The sequence below is a fragment of the Gymnodraco acuticeps genome, unplaced genomic scaffold, assembly GCF_902827175.1.
Source record: "Gymnodraco acuticeps unplaced genomic scaffold, fGymAcu1.1, whole genome shotgun sequence".
Taxonomy (NCBI): Eukaryota; Metazoa; Chordata; class Actinopteri; order Perciformes; family Bathydraconidae; genus Gymnodraco; species Gymnodraco acuticeps.
This window is the reverse complement of record NW_022992250.1, coordinates 850,166-878,034: the sequence shown is the minus strand read 5'-3', so window position 1 is coordinate 878,034 and position 27,869 is coordinate 850,166. Positions and strand designations below refer to the sequence as shown.

The window sequence follows — 27,869 nt, the reverse complement described above, 5'->3', positions numbered from 1 at the left end:
CTTATAAAGCAACATGCACTGAGCTACCTTCAGGGTTAAAGCTCAGGCTTTTTTGTTCCAATATGATGCATTGTGTTTTTTTTTTTTTTTTGTTTGCTGCCAGGCTAAATCCCAGTTACAAGCTACATGCTTGTGGAACACATTGATGTGATTTTGTTCTACACAACAAAATCCAGTAGGAATTTCATAGGCTTTTAAGTTTAAAGCCTCAATGTCACAGTCTGACAATAGTTGGTAGGGTGTAGACAGCACTGGTTTTGAGGCAGAGAGGTGTGTAAAATCTCCTGATGGTGTATCCCTGATGTTTAACACGTCTGTTACATCACCATTTTTGTGATGCGATCCCAAGCCAAGTAATGGTTTGATTTTATTCAATGTCTATCACAGACAAGTCACTTATAACTTTGATTATGAAAACATTCAATAGTTCACAGGCAAAACAATTTATCCTAAACAGCTTCCTTTACATTAAAGACCCAATAAAAAAGGATGGTACCGGCATGAGCAATAACATAGAAAAGGTCATGATGTCAGAAAAAGAGACATAATGTAGGGCAATAAAAAAGAGAAAACAATGAACAAGATGGTGGACCATACTGTACATTTAACTTAAGTATGAGGAATATTAATTGGTGATTATTTCTCGTTTTAATCCAGAACTTCACTATGCTTACTTTTAAAATACATTTTGACTCACATTTTGAGCCATTCATGAATATTGATAGTTTGATTCAGCTTCTATGAGCTTATTAGGTCACCATTTGAGGCAGGCATAGTTGTTGGACACACTATCTCCTGTGAACACACAGGTCACTTGTTCCTTCAGGTCAGACTCGTGTGGAAAGGATCCAGTTGTGGATCAGTTCCATGTTCTTCTCATTTTGAGCCAACAGTTCTACCCACAGTTCATCTGTGCTGCCCATTTCATTTAGTCATTAAGAATGCAGGAAATTAGCCTGAAACTTTCATAATTATTTTTTAAACTCTTGCCATGCTTGGAGGATCCATAATAATGTTATGGTTTGGCATATGCATGGGGTAGACACACTTTAGTCTACCATAATTCAGTGCACAGTAGGGAGAGAGAGCGACAGAGCGAGCATACTCCGGGGAAATTGTGGAGCAATTAATCAACTTCATCAACTCATCAGCAGCTTTTTAAAAACCCTGTTAGTGGGTATAATGGTGCCATGTTGCAGAGCCTGTTTAGTTCACTTTTCTGCTAATTAATCAGCCCACATTTTTACGGTGTAAAAGAAGGAACAAATAGTATAATAAACTTGCAATTGATAATGCGAGAGTGTGGGGAGACGTGGATTAAACAAAAATAACAACGAATATTATTTGTTCAACATTTTATCTGTTAATAGATTGAAATCAATCCGATCAAATTGTCTTTTGAGACTTAATGGAGATAGCATTAGTCGTTTTGAATCAGATAAGAGACACATACTATATCAAAATAAGTTTAAAAGCAAGAACAAGTAAAGTATTAGTGAGATGTTTACATCATTGATACTGTTGTACTGCACTCTACTGTATATACTGTATGTCTTAAAAAATACATGCAGTAATATATTTTGTATCATTATTAAATGTTATTCTGTAAAGTAAAATTAGCCTGAATTCCTGGACCTTACAAAAACTTGCAGGAATTGTCACTTAACTCTATTACACAACTTCTAATACAACTCCCACTCAAGCACACACTAACAGACGCAAACCAATTTAATTGAATATAATATAATGTGGGAAATTGATGTTTAAACACATATGAGCGTTTCATGGACAAGCTCGTTTCTGTAATTTACAGAAAAGCTACTTGGCGTTACCGTGATGTGATGCTTGATGAGGGTTTTGAATTGGTCCCACTGTAAAACAGCATTCAATAGTTCAGGCCGAATACTATGGAGTTATCAATGCAACAACATCACTTTGTTCCAGTACTTTATTTTAAGACTAAATAAAAGAGAAACAACCTCTGTTGTTTCCTTTGTCTCAATAGATGCAGTCTCGTTAGCTTCTGTTTTAATCCCACATTTAGCTTTGTCAAATATTGACCTCACTCTTTTCTCTGAGGAGAAAAGAATATAACCTCTCTAAACTATACTGAAACCAACCAAGGTACAATTTGTTGTGTTTCCCTCTCACTATTTTGCCACAATCTGACCTCTTTAACCTTGAAGTTGTTATCATGGGAAAATAAACTCTAATGAGAGCCACATGAAAGAAAGCGATTGGTCTTTCCATTTGCCTGTACTGCAGCTTTAATCACGCTATTGTTCAATAACCCCTGCATGTGTCTGCCTCTGTGTTTGCGTGAATTTTGTTATTTTCTGCACATGAACGGTGATGCTTGCATCTCAACACATATGACCCTGCATCCACCCAAACTTGATGTACTCATTGTGCATTCTGTCTCTATCGAGGCGGGCCCTCAGGTCAGGTCAAGCTGTGTCTCCTGCAGTGCAGAGTTCTACTGCAGACCACTAATCTCTCTTACCCTCCTCCTTCCCAAGGCTGAAAGGGCTTTGAAATGAGAAAGACCACTTAGACAACCATGTCAGAAAATGCCTCCGCAGTTTACAGCAGATAGAGTGGAGGGTGGGGGCTCTCTTTTTGTTCCCATAAAGATGATCCAGATTGTCAGAGATCTTATGCCGCTATCAGATGAGAGTATGGCTTTAATGAATTGGGTCTCATTCGGCCAAATGAAGTATAGAAGATTAGCTCCAGCTTGTTTCCTTTAAGCCTCTCAGAGCAGGATGACTTTTTTGGCCTTTTGGGACTTAAAATGTCAGTTTTATCAAACCAAGGGATGTGAAGATAACAATTCATTCTACTCTGCTTTTTTCTAAATGCTGTATATAGACTGTATACTTTAACTATATGGCAAAACAGACATTGAGGGCATTCAAGTCACATTTGTGCAAGCCTGCAAGCAATTCAAAAAGTGCTTTTTTTTAATACCGTAGACATTAATAATATTTGTATGTTTCGAGCACGGAAAGCCTTAACACCAAAGTCTCTATAGCTCATAAGGCGCATTCACACCGCAGTACTTTTCCCACAAAGGTTCATGAGAACTCTTTAGTTCTCATGAACTAAGTACAGATCGCGTTCACACCGGAATAAATCCCTGGGGGTGGATTAGGCAAATGAAGCCGCTGACGTCACTTCTTCTTCTTCTGCTTTGGGTTTACTGGCAGGCCGCAAACCACTTCACGGCGTATACTGCCGCCCAAAGTCCCCGGCCGGAAGTCCCCGGAGTTGGGGACTGGCTTCAGTAGAAGCTGCTGGGAGTCCCAGCAGCTTCTACTGAAGCCTTCCGAGTAAATCGCCAGAACGCCGACACCTCCTCATCTCCACCGCTCCCATGTTTTATTTTGTGTTGCCATAAGTTAGTCTCTCTGCGTTTCTGCGCTGGGCTAATGCTAATGCTAATAATGCTAATGCGAGGATAATAAAATTGGCGGCTTCACAAAACTTTTTGGGAGTTTTACGGGGCGTGGTTTGCAATCCGCCCAGCCAATCAGAAATATAGCTCTTTTCTCACAAGAGAGCCGCTCGAAAGTCCCTGCTCTCTAGCAGAGACTTTCGTGGGGGTAAAAAGGTTCTCATGAACTAATTTTAGTACCGGCTCTTTTTGGTGTGAACGCGACAAAAGAGTTCTCATGAACCTTTGTGGGAAAAGTACTGCGGTGTGAATGCGCCTATAGTCAGATTGATTTGTCACACATTTCTAAAAGTCTAATAAAGTTTAGAAAGAAAGTTAAAAAAGGGTTGAATTTATTGTATTGTTCATCGTGTTACATTATGTTAGGGATTTTGAAAATGCTTTCTAAAGGCTTTTTTGGGGAAAGGACACATAGAATTGTTCTTTAAAGGAAAATGTCATGAAAAACCTGACAAACTACAAGCTTTCTCTCATGTTGGTCAATGCAATGTGATAATGCCAGAGGGTCGCTGAGGCATAACATAATACATATTGTATTACTATTTGGCACTTGCAGGCTTTGCATTAAAAGGACTTTGCAGAAAATGCTAATGATTGTGTTTCCAATGATAGACCTTGCTATGAGCAGCAAATAACACTTAGCATATAGTTACAAGATTAAAAGTAAATATCTGCAGAGTTTAGATGTCCCCAACTTTGGTAAACAAGTCTATGGACCCTCAGGACGGGGAAATGAATCTGCTCCTTTCCAGACAGGTCACTCCTGCTCTCAGGGCTTGAATGACACAGTGATGAGTTTTCAGCTTTGTCATTATCCATTGTGATTGGTTCATTATTGAGCCTTGTCCTCTTCAAATCACTGCAACACTTCAACACATCCATATTCAGCTCTGATATTAGCAGCCTGTTCCTGCAGAATTGGTTATTAAGTCACAACAGTTGTTCCTTTTAAAAGTCCTGGGAAGCCTGCACGTTTAGAAGACTGATGTAGATTTTAAAGTATCTATTTTTGTTTTTGTGTGTGCTGAGGCATTTCGTTTCTGTTACCTTTTTAAAGCTGTCATTTCCCGAAAAGACAGGACTACAATTTAAGTGGTCATAGTATTACACTTTGTTCTGTTCTGTTCTAGAAGTTACAATAGGTAGCAATCTTATAAAGCGATCATAAACTAACCTTTTCATTAATTGTATTTATTCTGGGTCCGATTGTATCACAAATAATGAGCTGTGAAATAAATAAAGTATTCTCAACCTTAATATTTAAGTTCTTATGCAGCAGCAGATGAAGAGTGAAAGAGCCCGATCTCTTGCCAAGCTGCTGCTCCTGGCCTATTTATACAGCATAGAAGTCGTTGTTTTAAATACTGCTTCCTCCCCGCTCGCCTACTCTACACTTCCTCCGCTCTATGTGATCCTAACGAGGCTTGTTCGCTGCCTAGTTAAGAGCGGCCCTACAGGAGAGGAAGCACCATCGAGGCTCTGCTTGCAAGTTGAGAGACAGCCAGGCAAGGAAGCACTTTAAGTAGAACGACAAGAAAGAGAGCGAGAGAGGCAGATTAAGACCCGGTGTGAGAAAAAAGTAAAGAGTGAGATGGAAAAGGAAGACTGACAGGCAGTCAGAGAGTAAGAGAGATGAAAAAGAGGGTTAGAGACTGTGAGGAGGACAAAGACAGAGAGAAATTGCCAAGAATGCAAACAAAGCATCAGAGAGAAAAAGATACGCCGTGTGGAGGAGAGAAAGAGGTAGACTGTACCTGTGGAGGAGATTAAGGGTCTGCATCCAGTGTGATTAATGAGCCGGCCACTGATTGCTCATCCCCCTCTCCCTCCCATGAATAATCACCACCACAGCGCTGTCAAAGAAAGAGCTTAAGATCTCCATGGTGTGTGTGTGTGTGTGTGTGTGTGTGTGTGTGTGTGTGTGTGTGTGTGTGTGTGTGTGTGTGTGTGTGTGTGTGTGTGTGTGTGTGTGTGTGTGTGTGTGTGTGTGTGTGTGTGTGTGTGTGTGTGTGTGTGTGTGCGTGCGTGCGTGTGTGTGTGTATGATATGCTACATTAATTCAGTGTGTCAGTGTGTTTGAAACATGGATGATGCATGTTCTAGGCTAGAGTACTCCTCATAATGGATGCACAGTGACACACTGAGATCATTTGTACACAATGTGGGCTCTCAGGAGGGGTCCTGTCTCCCAACATGCACTGCACAAACTCACCAGAGGACATCATCACATGCAGTGGTGTAATAGGTGTAATACATGACCATAAGAGAGTACATCCTCAGTATAAATCAGTTGTATAAAGTAAACTGAGTTCAATACAAAGTATTGTTGGTGTGCTGTTTTTGCCAAATAGTTTCTCTCTAGCAAAACTGAATTTAAAATGGTTTCAGTGTGGGCCAGCCTTAATGGCTTCCAACCAATTTTCCTGATGTGAAAACACAGGAAAGGATGATGACAGGCAGCATGTGTCCCTGTAATTGGAAGTGTACTCTTTGCACCCTATGTTTAACCACAGCCTGACACACAGTAGTATTGTGCTGCATTGCCTGTTGTCTTGACTGTGTAGTCGTTGCATAGCAACAATAACAAAAATCCATTATTTTGCCTTTTAAAACGTGCCTTTAATCGAGGGCTAACAGGAGTGCAAGCCCTACTCCAGCTTCTCTGAAACGTACAAGTCTCCACTGCTGAGTGCTGAGGTTTGTCAGCTTTGCAGGAGCGTGGAGGAAATGTGAAGGCTTTACCAGAGCAGCTGCTTTTCACTCAGTGATGAGCTCAATGATTAATGCCTGAATCTTAATTTACCAAATGAGACTGGATGAGTATATTTTTTTCATGAGGGTCAAATATGAATAATCGAGTGGGCCGTGCATATATTTGCATACATGACACATGAAGGGAGGATGTACTTGTCAAGTGAGTGACACACAACCCCCCTTTAAGCCTCATATTCACTGAGAGAGAGCTGTTTTTGTAATGTGGAGTGTACTGTATTTATGTGGATTTTTGTGAGTGTGTGTGTGTCTCTGTGTACATGTTTTAGCGTGTGTATCCTCCCAGAGAGGCATCAGTTGTGTTTAAACACCCTTTTAGCACTCTGATGAATCTCCAGACTAATGCAGGCAAGAAGGGTTAAGTAAATATGCAATCATTACTGCGGTGGCACCTCACTTGGAAAGCTGTACACATTTAGCTTTTTCACTGCTCTCACAATTTACAGCATGCCCAGGTATTCCTGTAGGACCTGTTGCATGTAACTCTTTCACTTTTAACACACAAATAGATATATTTTTTTACCTGAAATTTCCAAAATGATTGTGCTTCATTCAGCTTTTTCCAGTTAAACCATGTTTCCACTAAGCTAACTAACGTTTTTCAAGGAACTAACAGGTTTCTCCAGCCAATACAAGTAATATAAAATAAATCTCCTGATATATGAAAAAGGAGGCTGTTTTACACACCACCTCCAGACTAAAATGTTCCAAGATTTTCGCACCTAAAAGATATTAAAACTTGTGGAAAGTGTTGCCCCTATCCAGGGACTTTAAGGGGGGTTAAATAATATCTTTGAACCTTATAATCCCTGGGGTCGAGATGCAATAAGTTCCTCAAAGATTCATTTATCCAGGGGAAATGATCTGTCTTTAAAAACGGGTGTTTGTAGCAAATAACATTTTTGGAAAAATACTGGATGCAAAATCTGCAAGCCTCATCTCCAGTGTGACGAGTGCATCACAGTGGTGTCACCAGAGAGCAGAGCACATAAATCAGTCGACAGAGAGAGGTTTATCCAAGTGAGCTGCACTCTAAAAACAAATGCCTCAACAAAGAAATCAACGCAACAGTTTGCATCGATGTTTATTGAGTTAAGACAACTTCTAATTAAATTGTCTTAAAGCAACAAAGTTATTTGAGTTAGGGGAGAAGGCTTTTCTTCTACAATCAGAGGTGTTTTTAAGTTGTATGTACTTAATTACCCTCATTGTGAACACACGTTTTTAAGTTGACAACCATTTATAAATGAAGTTGCTCCAAATATATTGTATTCAATCGGTTTTTTTTTAAGCTTTTTCATGTTTTTGCCTTTAAAGAAAGAAATTAATTGATTCCACAACAAAAGTATTAGGCAATTTACTTTTTATTTCGAACTGCAGTTGTTTATTTCAACGCATGATGTTTCAATCAGGAGAGAATTCATTTTGTTTGAACATTTATTGACACATGCCATATGATAAGGTGCATGAACACCTGAAATCACAGCTGACTGCAGGAGAGAGGAGAACCATTTTATAGTTTGGCTGCAGCACGTTAATTGGCTGCTGGAGAATGAGGTGAAATGTAATAGGTTAAAGAGAATGCCTGTGATGAGCTGATTATGCAGCTGCGGAGTGGATGTATATACACCCAGTCTTCCTGAAAGAACTTGCGCTGAGCTTCATTTAAATCTTGAAAAAAAAGATAAATAACACAAATTTAAATTGCCACACAAATAATAAATAAACACATTAGCCATATTACCATGGGAAATGGGGACACAGCAAATAAATGCTGCCATCACAATGAAGTTAGAGGCCTTTGCATATTTAAAACCAGTGCCAAATATGTAAAATCTGTAAAGTTTTTGTAAAACTACAGAAACACACTCTCAATGGCCACCAATCTGCAGATCACACACATCCATTTTACAAAAGATGTAACAAAGATGTTTACACTGCCGACAGTCATTATTTTAAACAGTATGAACACATTTAACGCAGAATGCTTGCTCATTCATTTGTTTCCCTTGACCACAATGGTTGCCATCGTATGGTCAGATCCTGGGGTGGACTGGTCACTGATGAAGGCGATATTCATGTCCTTTTGAAGCACATTAAATAATAGGTTAGCGCATAAGAGATAATGAATTAGGTAATTGCATACTTTTTAAACTGTCACTCTTAGCGAATTCAGAGCCATTATTACCAGCTGCTAAAGCAACGCTGGTATTGTTTTCACCTATTGAGTCGGCATGTGTGTGTCGTCATGGCAATGTGGTCCTGAAGACACACAGAGGTGCTTTTGAGTACTTTGCCTAGTGTTTAAATGCATGTGGACAGATGTTGTCAATCACAACCGTGCAAGTTTTAGTGTACCTTCTCATCTTTTTTGCAGGTTCCATATAATATTTGAACTGGTTAAGTGAAGAGCAGAAGCCACTTTTCAAATGTTACACAATCCTTTTCCCATGCCATTGCTGTCAACACCTATCCATGCTGAACGTTGCTAAGATATTATTGATTGGGGTGTGGCCAAAAGTGCAATATGCTTCAAAATGTAACTGACAGAGAGCAGTGCTTTTGTCCTGTGTCCACTGTGCCCGTGGATTTTATTTTATTTAAAGATTTTGAATTACGTCGCTAAACTCCTTGAAAAGGTCCTCTTCCTTTTCTCCAAGGTACACGACAAGGCAGCGGATGGCTAGTTCTCTGCGTACTTCAATTGTATTGTGCTATTTTTGAAAAAGGAAAAAAAGGGAAATTACCTAAATGAATATATTCTGATTGGGTGACTGCCAACAACTTGCATTTCAATGACAACTCTAAATAACGATCTTACCTCAAGAAGCATGTCCTTGATCTGCTTCACCGAGATTCATTTTGAATAAAAAGCGATATCACAATAGTAACCAAAGTATTTTTACTCTCACAGTAGCCTCTACTACTTTGTATCCTCTCACAGAACTATTCACAGTTCAAAGGCTGCTAATTTTGGTCAAACAGCTATTTGCCCATACAGTGCAACTACAAGGCTATCTACTGTATTTGAATGACAAAAGATGACACTCACCTTAAAATGTCCTTTGTATAGTATTTCTATTTGTCTTAACTGTGGGAACTTGTCCAGGCATGTTAAGTGGGAGTGGACTTGAAATCCTTAACTCAAGGTGGAGAACAATTAAGTTATCAAGCCAATTGCATTACTTACTACAACTTGAATTTAGTTTTAAGTTAATTAACGCAGAAATCAGAGTTCAAATTACACACAATATTAAGTTGATGTAATTACCAACATTATTACGTCAACACAACTTATAAATTAATGTTTGCAACTTAAAATGTTTATATAAATCAATTAACTCACATTTTTATCTTGCAACCATGCATTTAATTAAGTGGAGGTGAAAGGTCGCCTGAATTCGTTTTTAGAGTGTGAGGACAGGACTCTTCCTGACATGCAAAGTGCTGTTTTGCCCTCTAGGACTGCTTCATGGAGACATGTATACACCTATGGTCTGTTGCTACGACACATTGGACATGTTGAGTGACGTGACTCACTCACAATCACATGGAAACTGACACTGATCTACGAAGGGCATTAATATATTTAATCGCACTCAATGTGGTTGTTTTTTTATCAAACTTTTGTTGTAATTAATTTTTTTTTTTTTAGTATTGATTATATCATGATTTTTTTATTATAATTATTTTTACATATTATCACTAGTTCTGTATATTTGGTACAAGTTGTCAGTTTCTCTCAACCCTTCACTCTGACTTTTTCACTCGCCATTTCTGGAAATAACAAACACAAAACTATGACAATGTATCCTTCCCTTTTGCAGAGAAAGACTGTTGACAATGTTTTATATCGTGCTAATGTATCATATTTGGTGAGAAACCTATGAAATGTTATTATTTTATTATAATTATAAAAAACAAGTCCACTAAACCATCGGAGAAGAACATTATTTACCAATAGGATTCAACATATTTTTTTAAATATCTTCCCTTCTTTAATTTCTAATAACATGTCAACTCTGAGTGTTCTTAGTCATTGGATAGAAAGCAGCATATCATAGTTTGCTTTGGATCACTATATTGTCATGCTTCATTAAAGGCACGAGTTGAATTTGACGACCTCTCTTCAATAACTCAAAAAGAGTTATAGTGCCCGCCAGCAGATTAAAGCCAACCGCAAACAGATTATTGTTTTGGAACATCGAAATTGATGCAGATACATCCAGAAAACAACAAAATGATAACTGAAAAAAGTGCCAAAGAACAAGGGGTCTGCAGATACATAAACGACCACACACTTTGAGTAATTTAAAGGTAACTAAGAGGAATATGTTTCGTCTTGTTTTTTAAAGGAAAATCCTATTTGCTCTGCTGAATTTTGCACACATCACAATTACTATGCTTTGAATATAAAGCCACTTTCATAATACAGATTGATTCAATTAGAAGTCCAATCCAACATTTTGTTTTAAATGTCAATACTATAATGACACATTTCCTAATGAAGATGTACAAACACATCCTAATGCTTACTTACTGGATACCTGCGAGCTTGCCTCCTTGCCTCCTTGCCCCGCTCCCATCCCATTTCTTCACCTTTAACCCTCCTTCTATCCATCTTTGTCTCTATCTCCTCCGCGCTCTCTGACCCTCTCCACCTTCGCTCTGTCTCTTCCTCTTGTCTACAGTGAGGATGTTATCTGTCCTTCCCTCTCAAAGAGTCATGGGGTTGTGCCCCTCTGCTTTGTGTCTTGATGTCTTACTCCAGCTCACGAGGGGCTGGTCTCATAAAAGTGGAAAGGGACAACTCTCTCAGCTGCAGTCTTGAGCTCGTCACATTCGATATTCCCTGCGAGATCTTCTACGTGCTCTGCCTCAAATTTGTCTCACTTCCTGTCTCACACGCACACACATATTTTATTTTGCCCCAGTATCGGCACGGTCATCTTTTGGCATGTCTTTACTTTTCTTACTTTTTGTTTTCATCTGTTTTCTTTCCTGTTTCTGATGTTTTGTTCCTCTTTTTCTGGCTTTTCCCTCTCTCATTTATTTTGTTTTCCCTTTCTCCCGGCATTAAAAGTCAACTTCTTGTTTCTGTCTCAACATTTGGCCTTGATGTATTTTATTTCCCTCGCTCTCCTCCTCTCTGTACTCACACTGTGCTGTATATCCCTTTAGAGCTGGATACAGAAACCTCCCTCTTGGCTCTGTCAGCCGTCCATAGCTCAGTTAGTGGGCTGATCGATCAGTGGAGCTGCTGAATTCCCCTGAAAGTCAATTACTAACTTACACGGTGGAGCTATTTTAGGAAAGAGGGGAGACTGTAGGAATCATTAACTAGATAATGTCATGACAACCTTCGCAGCCAGTCAGGGCAGAGCGGCTACTGCCTGTGGATACGCAATTTGTCTGGGTCATCAGAGAATGGCCCAAAACAAGGGAGGATGTTTCAACAGATTTTTTAACAGTTGCTCCTACTTAAAGTGAAAGCTATCTTTGTAATTCTAGTCAGTATTCTATGTGGGCAACATTCTTCTGTGGCTTGTTTGTGGTAAGACAAGTGTCAACGCTGGTGCATTTGACACACTTTTTATTCTCAAGGTTATGTTTACAATTTGTCTCAGTATTACTTAACAAAAGCCAGACATTTACAAATAAAGTTAACACACTGGCCCATTGTAAAATAACTAAAAATGCAATTTAGAAAACTCCCTGTCTATTAGTTTTAAATATTCTAAAACGTTGAAAAAATAAATTCCTTAAAAGTTATAAGCATGGATTATAAAATCATTGTTTTATATGCCTTCCATCTAATTATACAACCTGGCTGCCATATGCTTTTTTAGATGCTTTTTCCTGTGCTGTACTTTTACCTTGACCAGCTGGTAATAAAATCACTTTGGTGAAACTCTACAGTAACTATGAGAGCCAGTTAGCTATCTTTAACAAAGTAAGGATCCAACAACCTGTGCTTCTGTTTGTGTTTCTCCTCTGTCGCACTTGTTGAGCTGCAGAACCCCAACGTCATCTGTTTTAATTATAGGTGCTTGCTATGAGTATATAATGTACTAATATGCATATACATATGTATAAAACAGATGAGGAACAATGTTTTGTCTTTAAATCAAATGTGGAAAAGTCAAATCCATCTGGGAACATAAAAAAACAACTATGTGTGGCCATCATGATCGTCTGCTTATAAGGGAATCTGTTATCTTTAACACTTATTAGGATATCAACCCAGCTGCAATCAACAGATGGCTGCTTTTTAATGGATTGGAAAGAACATCTTCACATTTAAAATGTCCTTAATGATATGGACCGAGAAAAGTGACATGAACAGCAATCAACACATTTTGGAAAACCCACATTACACACCTATTTTTCATCACATTTACGACAGAAAGTTCTTATCTCTTGTATGGTCCTGTTACTGCAATCTGAGTGTGTCGAGTTTGGATGGCATCAGTATTAATTTCATGGTGTCAGAATTCATTTGAATACTAGTCTATCCTTCACAAAGTAGAAGGTAGATGTGCGTGTGTGCTTTTTACCATAGCATTTCTGCCAGACATTAAAAGTGGGGACTAATGCATTAGTAGAACGTTTTAAAGTTTAGACTGACCTCTTATGAAGAGTTGGCCATTGTTGGAAAGTGAATAAACACAGCTGCCCAAAATATTCATTCCGAAACCCGATAAAAAACAGTATTCACCCCAGTCAATATACAACTTGAGTGACCTCTCTAAAAACACAAAGACAGACAAAAGTCATAACAGTCATTAACATTTATATAATTAGTTATTTTACTTTAGAATGAAAAGATCTTGTTGTTTATCGTACAAGTCACTTAATGTTTCAAGATTAATCTTAAAAACACTCCGTCCTTCACAATAGCCAATGTTTTATCTAACTGCAGTTGTTCCCTTTCTGTTAGACTGTTAGACAGACTGAACTTTGAAGACACATTCCTTGCTAGCAAACTTTCAATGCTGTACACCTAAGTTTGTTATAACTAAAATCAATTGATGTTCCATTTGATCAGTCAAGTGCTGCAAAAAGGACAAAGGAATCCTCACATTTCTTTCTTCCATGTTTTCAATTTAATATGAGCTGTGTCTAGTTGAAATGCACAGTACCTCCATGGAAACCCCCCTCCAAGCCATGTTGGATCAATGTGCTTCATCCCTCATCTGTCCACATGGCACTCAAAGCCTGTTCTGCCACCCAAATTACTGCTGTGCTGAATTATAACTTTGTTGGACCTGGCAGTGTACTGTACCCAAGGCATTCTGAAATATCACTGACAGACGGAGCTGTCATCACAGATATATCTATCACCTGGAGAGCTATATGAAACAGACAGCTAATAACCAGCAGTCTTTTTACAACAGCGTTTGTCAAAGTCTCGATCCTGGACATAAAGTTCTCGGCAAACATTTCAAAGTCTACTAGCCGTCTTCTTAATGTCTGTTTGGATGATGAACTTCTTTTCCATGTGGTTGTTGAAATGAAACTGTGCTGTGATAATGGCATGATCACTGCTGTTTAATCATCCACTCCAGATCTAAAAGGCCGAAGTTACATCCAGATGTTTTTTTAATGAAATAATGTGTGACGTAGGTTGGAGAGAATGCAAAAGTCAGGAAACCAAAGCATTTTGTAGCTGCTGGTGGATTAATGTTAACCTCATATTAATATAGTCAATGCAACTCTGCGACTTCATTTGTAATCTTACAGCAGCTCCATGTTGGACAGATGCCATGCTTGGCACTGCTTTGCAACTTATGGAAACTGAAAGAAATAAACAACACCTGCTACTGTATATAAGCAACATCAGACTGTAACAAAATGATGAGTTAACATAGTGGAAAAAAACAGATTGGTTTGAGTAAATATCACACGTATTAACACACATATCAGCAGATAGAGTTAAAAACACAGGCAATGATGTATGCTTCATTAATCTTTAGTTATTCATAACATCTTAAACACCAACAGTGTAATGGTGCCATCACAATGGTATTACAGATGTTATATTTTAATTACAAGCTTATTAAGTCTGACCTGTTAACTGTTGTTAAACCATTATTGTTGGTACATAAATTAGATTGTTGTTCTCTGACGCTCCAGTACATAATGGAAGATGGACTTGGCAAATTGACATGGTTCATATACACTGAACAAAAATATAAACGCAACACTTTTGTTTTTGCTCCCATTTTTCATGAGATGAACTCAAAGATCTAAAACATTTTCTATATACACAAAATAACCATTTTTCTCAAATATTGTTCACAAATCTGAACAAATCTGTGATAGTGAGCACTTCTCCTTTGCCGAGATAATCCATCCCACCTCACAGGTGTGGCATATCAAGATGCTGATTAGACAGCATGATTATTGCACAGGTGTGCCTTAGGCTGGCCACAATAAAAGGCCACTCTGAAACGTGCATTTTTGCTTTATTGGGGGGGTCTGGGGGGGTCCGAAAACCAGTCAGTATCTGGTGTGAGGGTTAGGGTTAGGGTAATGTTGTGAATTGAGTGGCCCATGGTGGTGGTGGTGTTATGGTATGGGCAGGCGTATGTTATGGACGACGAACACAGGCCACTCGATTCACAACATTACCCTAACCCTACCCCTCACACCAGATACTGACTGGTTTTCGGACCCCCCCAGACCCCCCCAATAAAGCAAAAATGCACGTTTCAGAGTGGCCTTTTATTGTGGCCAGCCTAAGGCACACCTGTGCAATAATCATGCTGTCTAATCAGCATCTTGATATGCCACACCTGTGAGGTGGGATGGATTATCTCGGCAAAGGAGAAGTGCTCACTATCACAGATTTTTTCAGATTTGTGAACAATATTTGAGATAAATGGTTATTTTGTGTATATAGAAAATGTTTTAGATCTTTGAGTTCATCTCATGAAAAATGGGAGCAAAAACAAAAGTGTTGCGTTTATATTTTTGTTCAGTGTATATGTAATTATGTAGGTCCAGTTATTCTTCGTTTTTCTGTTTGTCATATAATTGTTATTCAAATCAAATCAATCAAAGTGAATGATTACCCTTTGTTTGGTCTTTGTTAATAATGTATAGCCTTAACATAACATGTCGTTAAACCAATTGCTAAGATGACTTTAATAGTCATAGCAATTTTACTATATGGATGTTCATATTCAATCATGATGGCAGTTCAGATGTCCTTGCTCTGCTCTCTATTTTCATCTTGCCCCTATTACCTCCTTAATCGTGTATTTTTTTCAGTTCTGAAAAGTCATGCACAAGGGCAGTAATGGTATCAGTTCAGTAAACTAAATGAGTGAGATTTGTTCAGTGTAAAGCTTGGATGGCTGCATTTATCAGACGTCTGTGTCTCTTTATTTATTGAGCCAAGTATATCTTGTCCCCTGCCAATATTGACCCAAGGTCACACACTATCATGTAAGGGCCTGAACTCCACATTCACAAACAATCTCTCTTTTTTTTTTGTAATAGTGCGCTGAGAAAAAGCAAAGCAAAGGAAAAAAAAAACAAGATTTAGAATATGTTGTTCTACAAGGTCATGAGATATATTTAATACTGAGGAATACAGGACACATACTGTATATGTTGCATAGCCAACTTTGCATTACATATGCTGATTCAAGTCTATTTTAACATTTGAATAAGCTAAACCTGACAATATAAAAGAAAGAAGTGAAGTAGATAACAAAGTTTGCGGACTGTAACTGTGACAGTAGATTTTGTGCCTGACCACACAGCTTGGCAACAGTCACTATTTATGGCGCAAGGGGGAAGCAGTGAAGAATAATTCCTAATTTGCCGTAAAGGTGAATTGAATTGGATGGCCATTTCAATGAACATAAATTTCCCTTAATGAGAAGAATGATATTTGGCTAGCAGTGTGTCCTCTGACACGTGGTCTTTTTTCATTCTACATATCCTTCACTCCTTGACAGCTGTTTATCCTCCATAGCCCACTAGCATGAGATGGATGCCTGCAGCTTGGCTACAGTTCCACTACATCAGCACACTATATCTGATTTGTGATTTTCCTGGCTTCTTTTTTTTCCCGCTTCTGCCTCAGATTTCTCATTTTTTATTTTAACTATCATCTGTTATTGGCCTCTCTGTCACTCATTCATAATACTAATCACTTCCCTTCATACTCTCATTCTAACAGAGGTTGTCCAACTGAGCCTGGCGGAGGACCAGTGGATCAGTGTCTCTACGGTAACAGTGGGCCTTAGTGCGGTCCTTACGTGTGCCATCCAAGGAACGCTGCGTCCACCAATCATCTGGAAGAGGAACGGCATCATCCTGAACTTCTTGGACCTGGAGGATATCAACGTGAGTGTATGTTTTCGGTTTCTTCATCAAGGTTATTGCTCTAGTTTGCATGAGTTGATTGCACAAGCATCTTATCTGACTGTCTACAAATGTTGGTCTGCATGGAAGTCCACCTTAAGGGTGTGCAGTGGACTTGCGAAGATGACAAACTGTGTCTCATTCAGACCCTTGCTGACACAGAAACCATAAATTCAATAGAGGACATCAGAAGGAATTCCAACAAAAAGATTACTCCCCAGCTTTCTCCATGAAACAGTAGAATTATAGCTCCCTCGGTGCTTAATGAACTATGTGGCCCTGCTCCTGTTTGGACACATTTATTCTTCACAGGTGACAGCACAGCACTGGCCTTGCTTTACCCACCGCCGGATCACAACTCACTAATTGCATGTTAATGAGCGGCCTTGTTGGTCTGCTGTGATGATGAGCCGATAAACAATGTCAAGTGTTAAGGTGGAGACCGGAGGAGAGGCGATGGCAGAAGAAGTCCCTCAGGATCTTGACCCTGAATAATGAATTTCCGCAGAGCAAATGGATCTGAAGGGGAGGAGGGAGAGAGGACTGTGTGTGTTTGGCTTTCTTTTAAGCCCAATCAAAGATAAAGCATGAGTTAACTGATAAGAGACTACTATAGCATATAAATGATTTAAAGTTAAACAGTCAGATAGTATATTACATTTCCATTTCAAAAGGTACCTAGTCGCATTTCCATGATAACTCTATGAAACAATAAAATAAAATAAAATAATGGGGAGTAGAGGGACACAGAAAAAGTGTGACATTAATTGTTACGCTCCTCGTAAAGAGACTCAAAACTTGAACCCGCTATGCAAGAACACTTGGGACGGAGACTTAGGTGAAGTGTCAAAAACACTGGATTTATTTAAGTCCTCAAAAAACAGGCAGGAGACAAAGTAAACTCTCAACAGAGTGGGAAGAACGTGGAGCAGGGCTGAGACGGAGGTTGGGCTGGACGTGGCAGGCAGGACGGAATGGAATATGGACTTTCTGGAACAGGCACAAAACAGAACAGGATTAGTATATGAAAAAATCCAACTGGAAGAGTATACAAAAAGACTAGCAATTCTAGTCAGCCGGAACTGGAGTTTACCACTGTGAGTATACGAAGAACTGGCGAAGTCTGATGATCGAACCGGAGTTTTAAGCAGCAGCAGGTGAGTAGTGGTAATCAGTGATGATGAGAAACAGGAGCGGAGGTGAGTTGGCGGGAAACGGAAAGTAGGTCAACCACATCCAGCCAGGAAGACAGACAAACAGAAAAAAGGAGAAGGAGATACTGCAATTCCTCACATTAATTGCAGTAATCTTTTTGAGATTTCTCTGTCCAACATTTGATACAGGTCTACTTTCAACAATGCAAGGTGACAGGATGAGAGAAGGGAAAGCACATTTACTTCCTGTCAAAGTACTTTCAGCCCACCATTATCCTCTATTGAACTTGTTTGAATGGCAACAGACTTATTTTTGGAAGTTTCGTCTGACACTGATGGAAACCTTTCTGCGCTGTGGCATACAACCCTTTAACCTGAGAGCTGAGCCTCCATTACAATCAGTTTCATTTGTCTGCTCTCTCATAGTATCTTTCTGTCCTTTGTTCTCCATCTTGCTGTCTGTTTGTCTCACTCTGGTTTTCTTACCCTCAATCAAAAAACTAGGTCTCTTACATATTGAATGTGCTCTCCAAAATGTAACTTCACGGTGTACATTGGAAGGTTCTGACCTGTTTCACCACAGTTGATTGCAGGAAAGCAAAATAAAACACAACACCAACAACACACACAAAACAGCAACATAATATGCCACAGTGCCGTCTATCAGCCGAGAAATTAAATGAATAATGTATATTTCTTTATTAAAAACAATTGCTACAGAGCTACTTTTAATCTGCAGGTGCACTGTTTTCACTTGGTAAACATGAAATGAATGTGGCTCTTTATATGCGAACTGATTTAGTTTATTGCAGCTCCATTGTTCTGGAAATTATGAAAAGCAATGATGATTAATAGTGAAGAAAGGTCAAAGCTGACGTCGGTGTAGTGCTGCATCTGAAATGCAAAACTTCAATGAGTGATTTGAATTGTAATAATTGTGTAGCCACTGGCCATCTTCATATATAATTATTCCAGGGCTCTTTCATTATGAAAGCATATCATCTAACTTGACTAAAAATAAAAGCCTGTCATTTTTTCTTTACAGTTTTTCAGTAAAGTGAACAACTTTTTTCCATGATCTTATGAGCAGCTGTGCAGACCAAAATCTACCATTGAAGTTCATGTCTTTTTCGTCACTAATGACACTAAACAACCAGACACAAGACTACTCAGTAATCTGAGCGAAAAACAATTAAATAATTCTTCAAATTTGGCAGATTCGTCCAACATATTTGTATCTTTTTGATACTTCAGCTATAGCCGAATATGAATTTTGCGAGTGGATTTTGATTGGCCCGTTTAGTTTGTCCTTAATGTGAGACTTACCATTATATCATTGCACCTGCTTATTACCTTTAGTCACCCAACACTAAACTCCTATAAACATCTGCATATAAAGCGTTTTTTGTTAACACACCAGAACAGCACACATACTAAAAAATAAGATCTGTATCACCATTGTTTTTATTGACTTACAGTTTGGTGTGAAATGAGCTCTGTAGCAAAAAAAAGTATTAATCAACATCTCAGGTATGAGTTTGGGACACCTTGGTTGATGATTTGCAAAGTCGCCGTTCAGGAGCCAACCCAACTGGATGACTTTTTTTCCAAAGTCTAGAGCTAAGATTTTAAACAAAAATAATTAGGCATAACCTGCCAGATATTTCAACGCTACACTTTTTAGCTCTAATGGCCCTCTCAGTTTTAATTGCCCTCACTGGTTTAGTTGTAACTCTCACTTTAAAGGCAGCCTAAATTCCCCCATCTATCTCACCAGAAAGTATTTTCACATTCTCCTGTCACAAATCGACCCTCTGTCAGGTCACATTAACTTCCAGAGCCTTGTGAAGGAGAACAGCCGTTCGTGGTGTCCGTGTCACGACAGAGGCACATCAGGATATCTGCTCCGCCACTTGGTGGGACAGCAAACTATTTAATGCCTTAATCCGCCCTAAGCTGTGGCTGGAACCCCCTGGGGACTGCCGCATGCTGCACCAACAACAACCAGCGCCATTCATCAACCTAATGGGCTATATATTTTTAACCCTTGCCATTTATCAGGCTGAGGCAGCGTGATGAGGGAAAGTGGAGGATCAAATTCCCCAACGCCTGCTTAAGCTCAACAGGGAAACCATTGATTCATGGTCTCTCTTCCCTTTCACATCACTCTTTTCCTCTCCTGTCTTTTCCCATCACACCCTGCTGTTGTACATCTTTATGTATTCTACCAAGCTACCTCCATTTCTCCCTCACTCCCTGTGGCTCTTTCCTGCACCCCATCCTTCACCACTATTCCCTCTCCTACACCTCCTGCTCTTCATCTGGCTTCTCTCATCATGTTCACCCTCCCTACTCCTCTTTTTCCCATCTTTTTCACAACCACCTTCTTTCCTAACTTACATTTCCTCTTCCATTTCTTAACTGTATTGCAGGACTTTGGGGACGATGGCTCCCTGTACATCACCAAGGTGACAACCATCCACATGGGGAACTACAGTTGCCATGCCTATGGCTATGAAGACCTCTATCAGACTCATGTGCTGCAGGTGAATGGTCAGTAGTGGCTCATTTCTTACTTACAGTGATGTAAAAAAATATGTGTTTGTGCTACTCTGTGGTTCCCCAGTTAGGGACTTGTTTCTTATTGCCTTCCTGTTTACAGGGAAAACAGTTAAAAAACAGTCTCTTAAGTAATCAAGCCAACAACCATTGATCAAAACAAAGGATACCATGAGAGACATTTAGTGCAGCATTTCAATATGCCAATCTAAACGTGTTCTAATCATATCAAGCCCCTCTCATTGTACTCCATCCATATATAAAAAACACTTAACAACACTATGATACTGCATGGAAATATCAGGATTGTTTTTTGTATTTTTTCAGTAGATATAACTACCAACAGCATGAACTCGGCATTAACCATTTATCCGCATATCATGTCAGATGTTGAAACATTAATTATGCTATAAGATCATATTCATAAAACACAGTTCAACACATAAGTTACAATGTTGTTAACAGAACGCAAAAGTTCAGAACATCAAGCAAACCCAGAAATGTGTTGGCTTCTCTGAGACTTGTCGTAGGCTTTTAAAATCAAAGAAGTTGCTTGTCAAAAAAAAATATTTTAGGTACAAATAAACAGTTTCAATAAAGCTGTGTTGTTCATACCTTTATGTTTACAATATATGCTAGATACACATGGCTCACAGCATCGCAATACGTTGCATCAAAGGGACCAAGGGAAACAACATCATTGCATATGTGAAGCTAAAACCTACAGTATGTGTGCATGCAGCACATCACTTCGTTGCAGGGGAGAAAAGCCACTTAAAGGGAAAATACATCTGAAACTACATTGCATTTTGGCAGGAGGAACTTATTAAGGAACCAACTTGTATACATTATCTGCAAAAGGGACTACCTTTAGACTTGAGAGTTATTATTATGCATCTCTCCGAGGAACACCCACAGAGGAAGAAGCCCCCTAACTGTAACAAGACAAATCAAAGATACGGCTTCCAATGTATGCGCTTTTGTCTCAGGGTGGCAAAGGAGGAGGAAAATGTATTCAATGAAACCTCTTTTAAGAGAGACAATAGGTGTAATTATTTTTTTGTTTTTCTGAGATGCTAATTGTAAAGAAATGCAGCTGAGTTTTAGACCTTGAACTAAAGAGGGAGAGGGGCTGAGGGGAAGGGAGTCATGGAGACAGACTCTGGCCCTGAAAGGCGAGATATCAGGAGAGGGCAATTACCAAATGTTTGTGTAGGGGGGACTCGAGGTATTTCAAGCTCGATAGGACGAGGTGAGATAAGGTGGAATGGAAGGGAGCCAAGAGCCACATTAAACTAAGTGGACCCTTTGCATCGTGTTGTGTTTATAAGAATTACACACATGCTTCTGTTTTTACTGAGATGCGAGCAATGGCAGCGCTGCGGCACCCACAGTCGTAGTTTAAAAGTACTCTTTCTGTAATATTATAGTACCCTAGAGTCTGGTATCAATGCCGTTGAAGAATGTTTCTTAATGTGAAGTACACACTCAATAATGAATGGGAGAAAGGAAGAGTTTCTGTGAAAAAAAGATTGTAGAAAAACCAAACAAATGATTGATATAAAATGTAGATCACAGATGATAAGACAGACAGGCTGAGGGTATGGCGGAGGTATAAACACTTGTGTGTGAGTAAAGGAAAGGGTCAATAAAAACTAAATGGAACCAGAATTAACAAATAGACCCAAAGTACAAATACCATAACGTAATAATACTACATTTATTACATTTACATTAACTAACAAAAAGGGGGAAAATAAAGTTAAGGAAAAACTGAAATAAGTTTGCAGCAAGCACCAGAAGCGACATTAATATTGCATAAGGGGGAATGTTGTAGATTGAATGTTAGAGGTGATTGAACTCCTGGAAAGTCAGGGGGGGGGCATCAGGATTTTGGCAGCATCCACCGGTGTTGAAATGTGCCTAGCATCCAAAGCAGAAAAATGAAATCGTACCTGTTCCTATAAACTATTACCTCATATTTCATTTTCCCCCTCGATTCCTCCACATTCATTTGCGCTCTTCTCCCGGAGAAGGTGGTAAGTGGTAGATACGTCCAACATCTATTTCATGCAGGACTCGAGCTGTAATAAAGCAGCCCCAGAGCTCTTGGGTTCTTGTTATGTGTGAATATATTCCATGCTGTGGTGAGACAAATTCCTCTCTGCCCACTGCGTGTGTGGGTGTTTGTGCTATATTCCCCTAGGAGTTACCATGAAACAGTGTGCAATTAGGTTTTCACTCGCGCCTCTGCTCTCTCCCTGTTTGTGTCTTCGGTTTTGTTTGTGCGTCCAGTCCCTCCAGTGATCCTGGTCTACCCGGAGACGCAGGCCCAGGAGCCCGGCGTATCTGCCAACCTCCATTGCCACGCCGACGGCATCCCGAATCCCAAGCTCCTCTGGCTGAAGAACGGCATGGACCTGCTGCCCAGATCCTCCACACAGCTCGCTCTCATAGGTGGGGAGTTTTTGATTATTTGTTTTGGAAGAGCTGTCAGCGTTTTAGCAGACTTTTGTCACATGCAGTGTTTTTCCATTAGTATTGCCAACCAACAGAGCTGCAGTATGCCAACACTGCAGAATCCTTTATAAACAAGGGAAAGCATAAATAGAAATAGAAACAAAGCTTGAAAATAAAGCTGGTGTTGAACGTATTATTAACTAATATCTAAAACTCTGCAGTAATGTTTAATTATGCTTTTGAATAATCAAGCTGTACTGTTGATGGCAATATCAGTTCATGCGCTAAACCCAAAGCAAACTAACATATGGATGTTATGTTAATGTTAACTTTGTGTGAGAGATTTAAAACCTGTTAAATTGTCTCGGTGTACACATATGCTCCAGATAGACTTTTCTATCTCCTAAACTGTTTTAGGACAATATTTTCTTTAACTCCAATCACCAGTGTTTATGTTGTGTTATATTCTAATAATGCTTATTTAACAGATCCACAACACTTCAGTTCCATTTACATTCTCTACCAAGTTGATGAAACACGGATTGCAGTCTAACTAACTATCTTTATTTTGCCCATATAAAAAAAACCTACTTCATCTTTAGAAATCGAATATAAATGGGGAAATTAAAATGAGCAAATAAGATAAAATATATAGTGTGTGGGAGAGTCGATGGCAGCTCTCTAGACTAGAATGGTGTTTTTTAAGAGACACTCTCAATATAAGAGAGAAGGAGCAAAGTGAAGCACGACTTTTCCTTTTATGTCCTGGTTCTCATTAAGGGAGAGTTTATTGGCTGTGTGTGGGTCATTACCTGTGGTAATAGCCTGTTATCAACCCCTCAGACACTCAAACATGGGAGGGTTTGCAAGGTTCACCAGCACATAAACACTGCAGTGGCTACGCTTACAGATTTGCCAACTAATATGGGCAAGGGGCATGCGTCCCCCTCACAATGATTATTTGGGCTGGTTTTATACAAAATATATAGTTAAAGGTGGGGTAGGTATTTGAGAAACCGGCTTGAGATATACTTTTTGTTATATTCCATGGAATGCTCTTAACATCCCGATAGCAATGAATATCTTAAGTGCTTTGACTAAAAATCCATAAACAAATGTCATCTGTGGAAGCCGTAGTACTGTAAAAAGCACAACCAATCATTTTAGCCGGCCCGGCTAAAATAACTGGATGGCCTACCTGCCTGTCAGCCTTCCATCTGTGCACAAACTTATCTCGTGCCCTCATTGGTCATGTGCGCGTTCGTGTGTGTTGGAGGAGGGGCTCTGTAGATTGTAGGCAGATTTTTTCCGGCTGTTTATTTTCAAATTTTAGCGCACTCGAGCTGGTTTCTCCAAATGTACCTACCCCACATTTAAGTTAAAAAACTAGAGTGGAAACGTATATAAATTACCATTGTTGTCCAGCAATGCCTTAGAAAATTTATCAAAAGCATATAAGGTATGATTATTTTATTTTATTTCCACATATCTCACGTGTTAGGAGTGTAATAAAAGCAGTGTAAAAGTGTTGCCTTTATCTTTATATGTGGCTGTAAAACTACACACTGACAGATGGTAGTGAGGAGTATTGATTGTAAGCCACAGTTGAACAGTAAAGAAAGAAAACTGCTTTGTGTTGCTGAATGAATGAAACTGTGTTCTGGAACCGTTTGCGGTGCTGAAACATCAAATTAATCTTTGCCTGATATTCCCTGTTGTTCAGTTTGTATAGCAAACAACAAACCTCTTAACCCAGCTTCAGTGATATCTTGATGTGTGACATTATGGATCTTTTTTTTTAACCACAATGCTTTGTGTGAAGAAGGCTCAGTACATTATCGTTATCACATAACTCAAATTCCACGTTAATCAAGGTCATCTGAGGGAACAGGCTGCATTTGTGACTGTTGAATGAAGACTGTGAGCTCAATGACTGGATTTAGACTGTGGGTATAAACCTGCCATTTGCTGCCAAATGTCCTACTGCCTGCCGTTGTACTGTTTTGAAAAGACACTGTCGTTGAATCCTGTGTTTTACGCTGCCCAAGACATCTGTATTCAGTCAAAGAATCACAAACAAGCTTAGTGTTTTCCCTCATAGCAGAATAACAATATGTGGGGCCTGGCCTTTCTTCAGAGTGATGCAGCACTTTGGATTTGGAGCTGTGAGACTACTGGATTTCTACTTTTTATGAGGTCACAGAGAAAATCATCTTAAGTGTCATGATGACAACTTAGAATACTTTAACTAGGATCTTGCACAGATAATCATTCATTTGAGATACAGTAGAGGGTAACACAAGAGTGGATTTCCACTTGCATCTCAAATTAATGAAAGCAAAATCCTTCCCTGTCCCAATCCCAGAGGAATGAGATATGTTCCATCCCGTTCCTGTTTCCTTTTCAGATTTATATTTGATAGAGATGAACAAATTGCAATTGTCTACACCGGTTCTAATTGACTGTCTTTCTAGAACTATATTAACCATCATGTACCTGATGGTTCAACCATTTCAACATACGAATAGTAATGTTATCCATTGTGAATATATACATATTGAGTATAGCCCCATTGAATCATAAATTCCTCATTTGCCCTTACAACAACAAGCTCAAGGGTAGAAGTAAAGAAGATTAAAAGTTCTAACTTAGAGGAAAAACACCAATCCTTCTCAAAATCCCTGTCATTGCAAACAGCTACAATCCTGCAAAATAGGGATAAAGAGACTAATTGAATGAGTGGCTGATTCAGTGGTTTTCAATAAGAATTTATCACAACATAATTATGAATTAGAAGTAATTAAACTGGTGTCTCATTCTATGAAGGCCTGCTTCGAGGCACTTTTTACTTCAAAGCTCTTTTCCCTTGATAAAAGAGAATTATTATCAGAAGCCAAAAGACGTTTCACTTTATGTGAAAAGCTTTGCGTCAACTTTTGTAACGTGTTTTACGACCCACTAGGCATTAATTATAGGGCAGACATCATTTTCAACGTATAAAATAGAACACTTATCTTGAAGGCTGCAGTCTTTTTGGTTGTTTGTTCTATAAATATTGTTCCTGCAGGAAGACACTTGAGTGTGTTTTAACAAAAGAAAAAGACCCTTTTATATCCTCAAAGTGGGAATATTCTAGAGGTTTATAGATGCTATAGATACTAGATGTAAAATAATTGGAAACGGATGCAGCGTTTATGTTCGTACACAAGATCTATCAAAGCAGCGCTGTGACACCCAACATAATTCACTCTCCCAGTGCTGTGAAGTGTGGTGTTTAATGCAGTGCTACATACAGGACAGGAGGGATCAGAGTGCAGCTGTACATCACAGAGCTTGATGCTACAGCAAACATCAGAGCGTCCACCTCCTCCCTCGACCTCTGTGTCCTAACATCCAACATCACCTGTCACCTCCATCCACCTCACCTGCAGCTGCAACTTCAGGCAAACAATGCAGCATTGTACAGAATATGTGGGGAAATAAATAAAGTGTGAAACTAAGCTATTATATTAGAATGCAGGATATGTAATGGCATACAAAATGGTATGCTGATGGAAAGTTACTTGTGTATCAAACATATTTCAGACAAAGAAGCCTTCTTCAGTTCAATTCATGTCGATATCAACAAACATTCTGCTATATATACTTGACATAAGACGAACAACATGCTTTTTTCTCCCATGCTATGCTATTGGTATATTTATTACAGAAAAACAATGGTTTAAAAATGTTATACTGTATAAACTCTGTTGCCCATAAAGTTGGAATGCTTTTATTTTCAGACACATTCCTCTTTTTATTCCTATTTACACACACCATCATTTCATGGGAAGAGTTACAACATATTGTATTCCAACTGTATGGGCGACAGTGTACTAAACCCACAACATAGTCGAAGATGGTTGTTCTGAAGGCAAGGCAAGGCAAGGCAAGGCAAGTTTATTTATACAGCACTTTTCAACACAAGGCAATTCAAAGTGCTTTACAAAAAATGAAAGAGATTAAGAAAATGGCATTTAAAATCAGTCATTAAAAAGAAAAGCTAATAAAATAAACATTAAAAGAAAAAATACATGGATAAAAGTTACAGTGCAATTAAACATTAAAAGAAAAAAGTACATGGATCAAAGTTACAGTGCAGTCTAAGATATGAATAGTTCAATTAAAAGCAGCGACAAAAAGAAAAGCCTTTCTTTTTTCCAAATGTAAGATATCAAATAATGTAGCAACATGTACCTGCTTCAGTAACATTTCCTTTTGTGTTTCTATTTCCGTAGCCAATGGTAGTGAGCTCTTCATTGGCAGCGTCCGGTACGAGGACACTGGAGCCTACACATGCATCGCCAAGAACGAGGTTGGCGTGGACGAGGATATCTCCTCTCTGTTTGTTGAAGACTCGGCCAAGAAGACCCGTAAGTCAAAGAACATTATCTCTGTTAAAGATGAAGCCAGAAATAAGTCCTCGCACCCACTTTTTAAACAGTATATTGGCGTAAATCCTCATGGCATAGATAATAATGTTAGTAGTAATTAGGTTAAGTGATATAATCCTTTTCATAGTTGTCCTGTGATCATGCTGCCAGCTTGATAAACCCAACAGATGTATGGAGTTTTGAACTAAAAATGAACCTCAGGCAGCTTATTTTATCCCATATGTTATAGCAAGGGACAAGCGCCCAAATTACATATTTTATGTTACTTTGATATCGGTTCTTTCATTAGATTGCATCATTTTGACGAGTTAACAATCGCCATCGAGAAAGAGCTTATTGGGCCAGTTAAGATTAAACTCTGACTTCCGTTTGATCTCTTGATTTAAGAGGAAATATGATCCTGTCAACAGCAGTAAGGAACATTTTGTAGCTGTCAAATATGTGTGCTCTTGGTATGACATGAGATCAATCACCCTCTCTCTTTCTTGGATGATCTGTCTCTTTTTTTTCTGAAGGTGATTTAATGTGTTCTCCCTCTTTTCCCTTTCTATTGCTGGGTGGCTGAATCTGCAGTTGCAAACATTCTGTGGAGAGAAGAAGGTAATTCATTAAAGTAAAAACTTTGATACTCTTGTGAATAGGAAAATATGGTGG

At 39.0% G+C, this 27,869-nt stretch overlaps 1 protein-coding gene across 2 annotated transcripts in view; it reads left to right on the top strand.

Moving 5' to 3' along the window:
- fstl4 (follistatin-like 4) overlaps positions 1 to 27,869 on the top strand; it is a 240,311-nt gene that overhangs the window by 195,512 nt on the left and 16,930 nt on the right. Inside the window, exons 7-11 of one of the 2 annotated variants that reach the window (XM_034206719.1) lie at positions 16,425 to 16,597; positions 20,196 to 20,316; positions 22,618 to 22,779; positions 27,060 to 27,194; positions 27,789 to 27,815. In XM_034206719.1, the coding sequence (XP_034062610.1) occupies positions 16,425 to 16,597; positions 20,196 to 20,316; positions 22,618 to 22,779; positions 27,060 to 27,194; positions 27,789 to 27,815 (618 nt within the window). The remainder of the gene's footprint in view (positions 1 to 16,424; positions 16,598 to 20,195; positions 20,317 to 22,617; positions 22,780 to 27,059; positions 27,195 to 27,788; positions 27,816 to 27,869) is intronic. The other variant, XM_034206720.1, reaches the window with a different exon arrangement.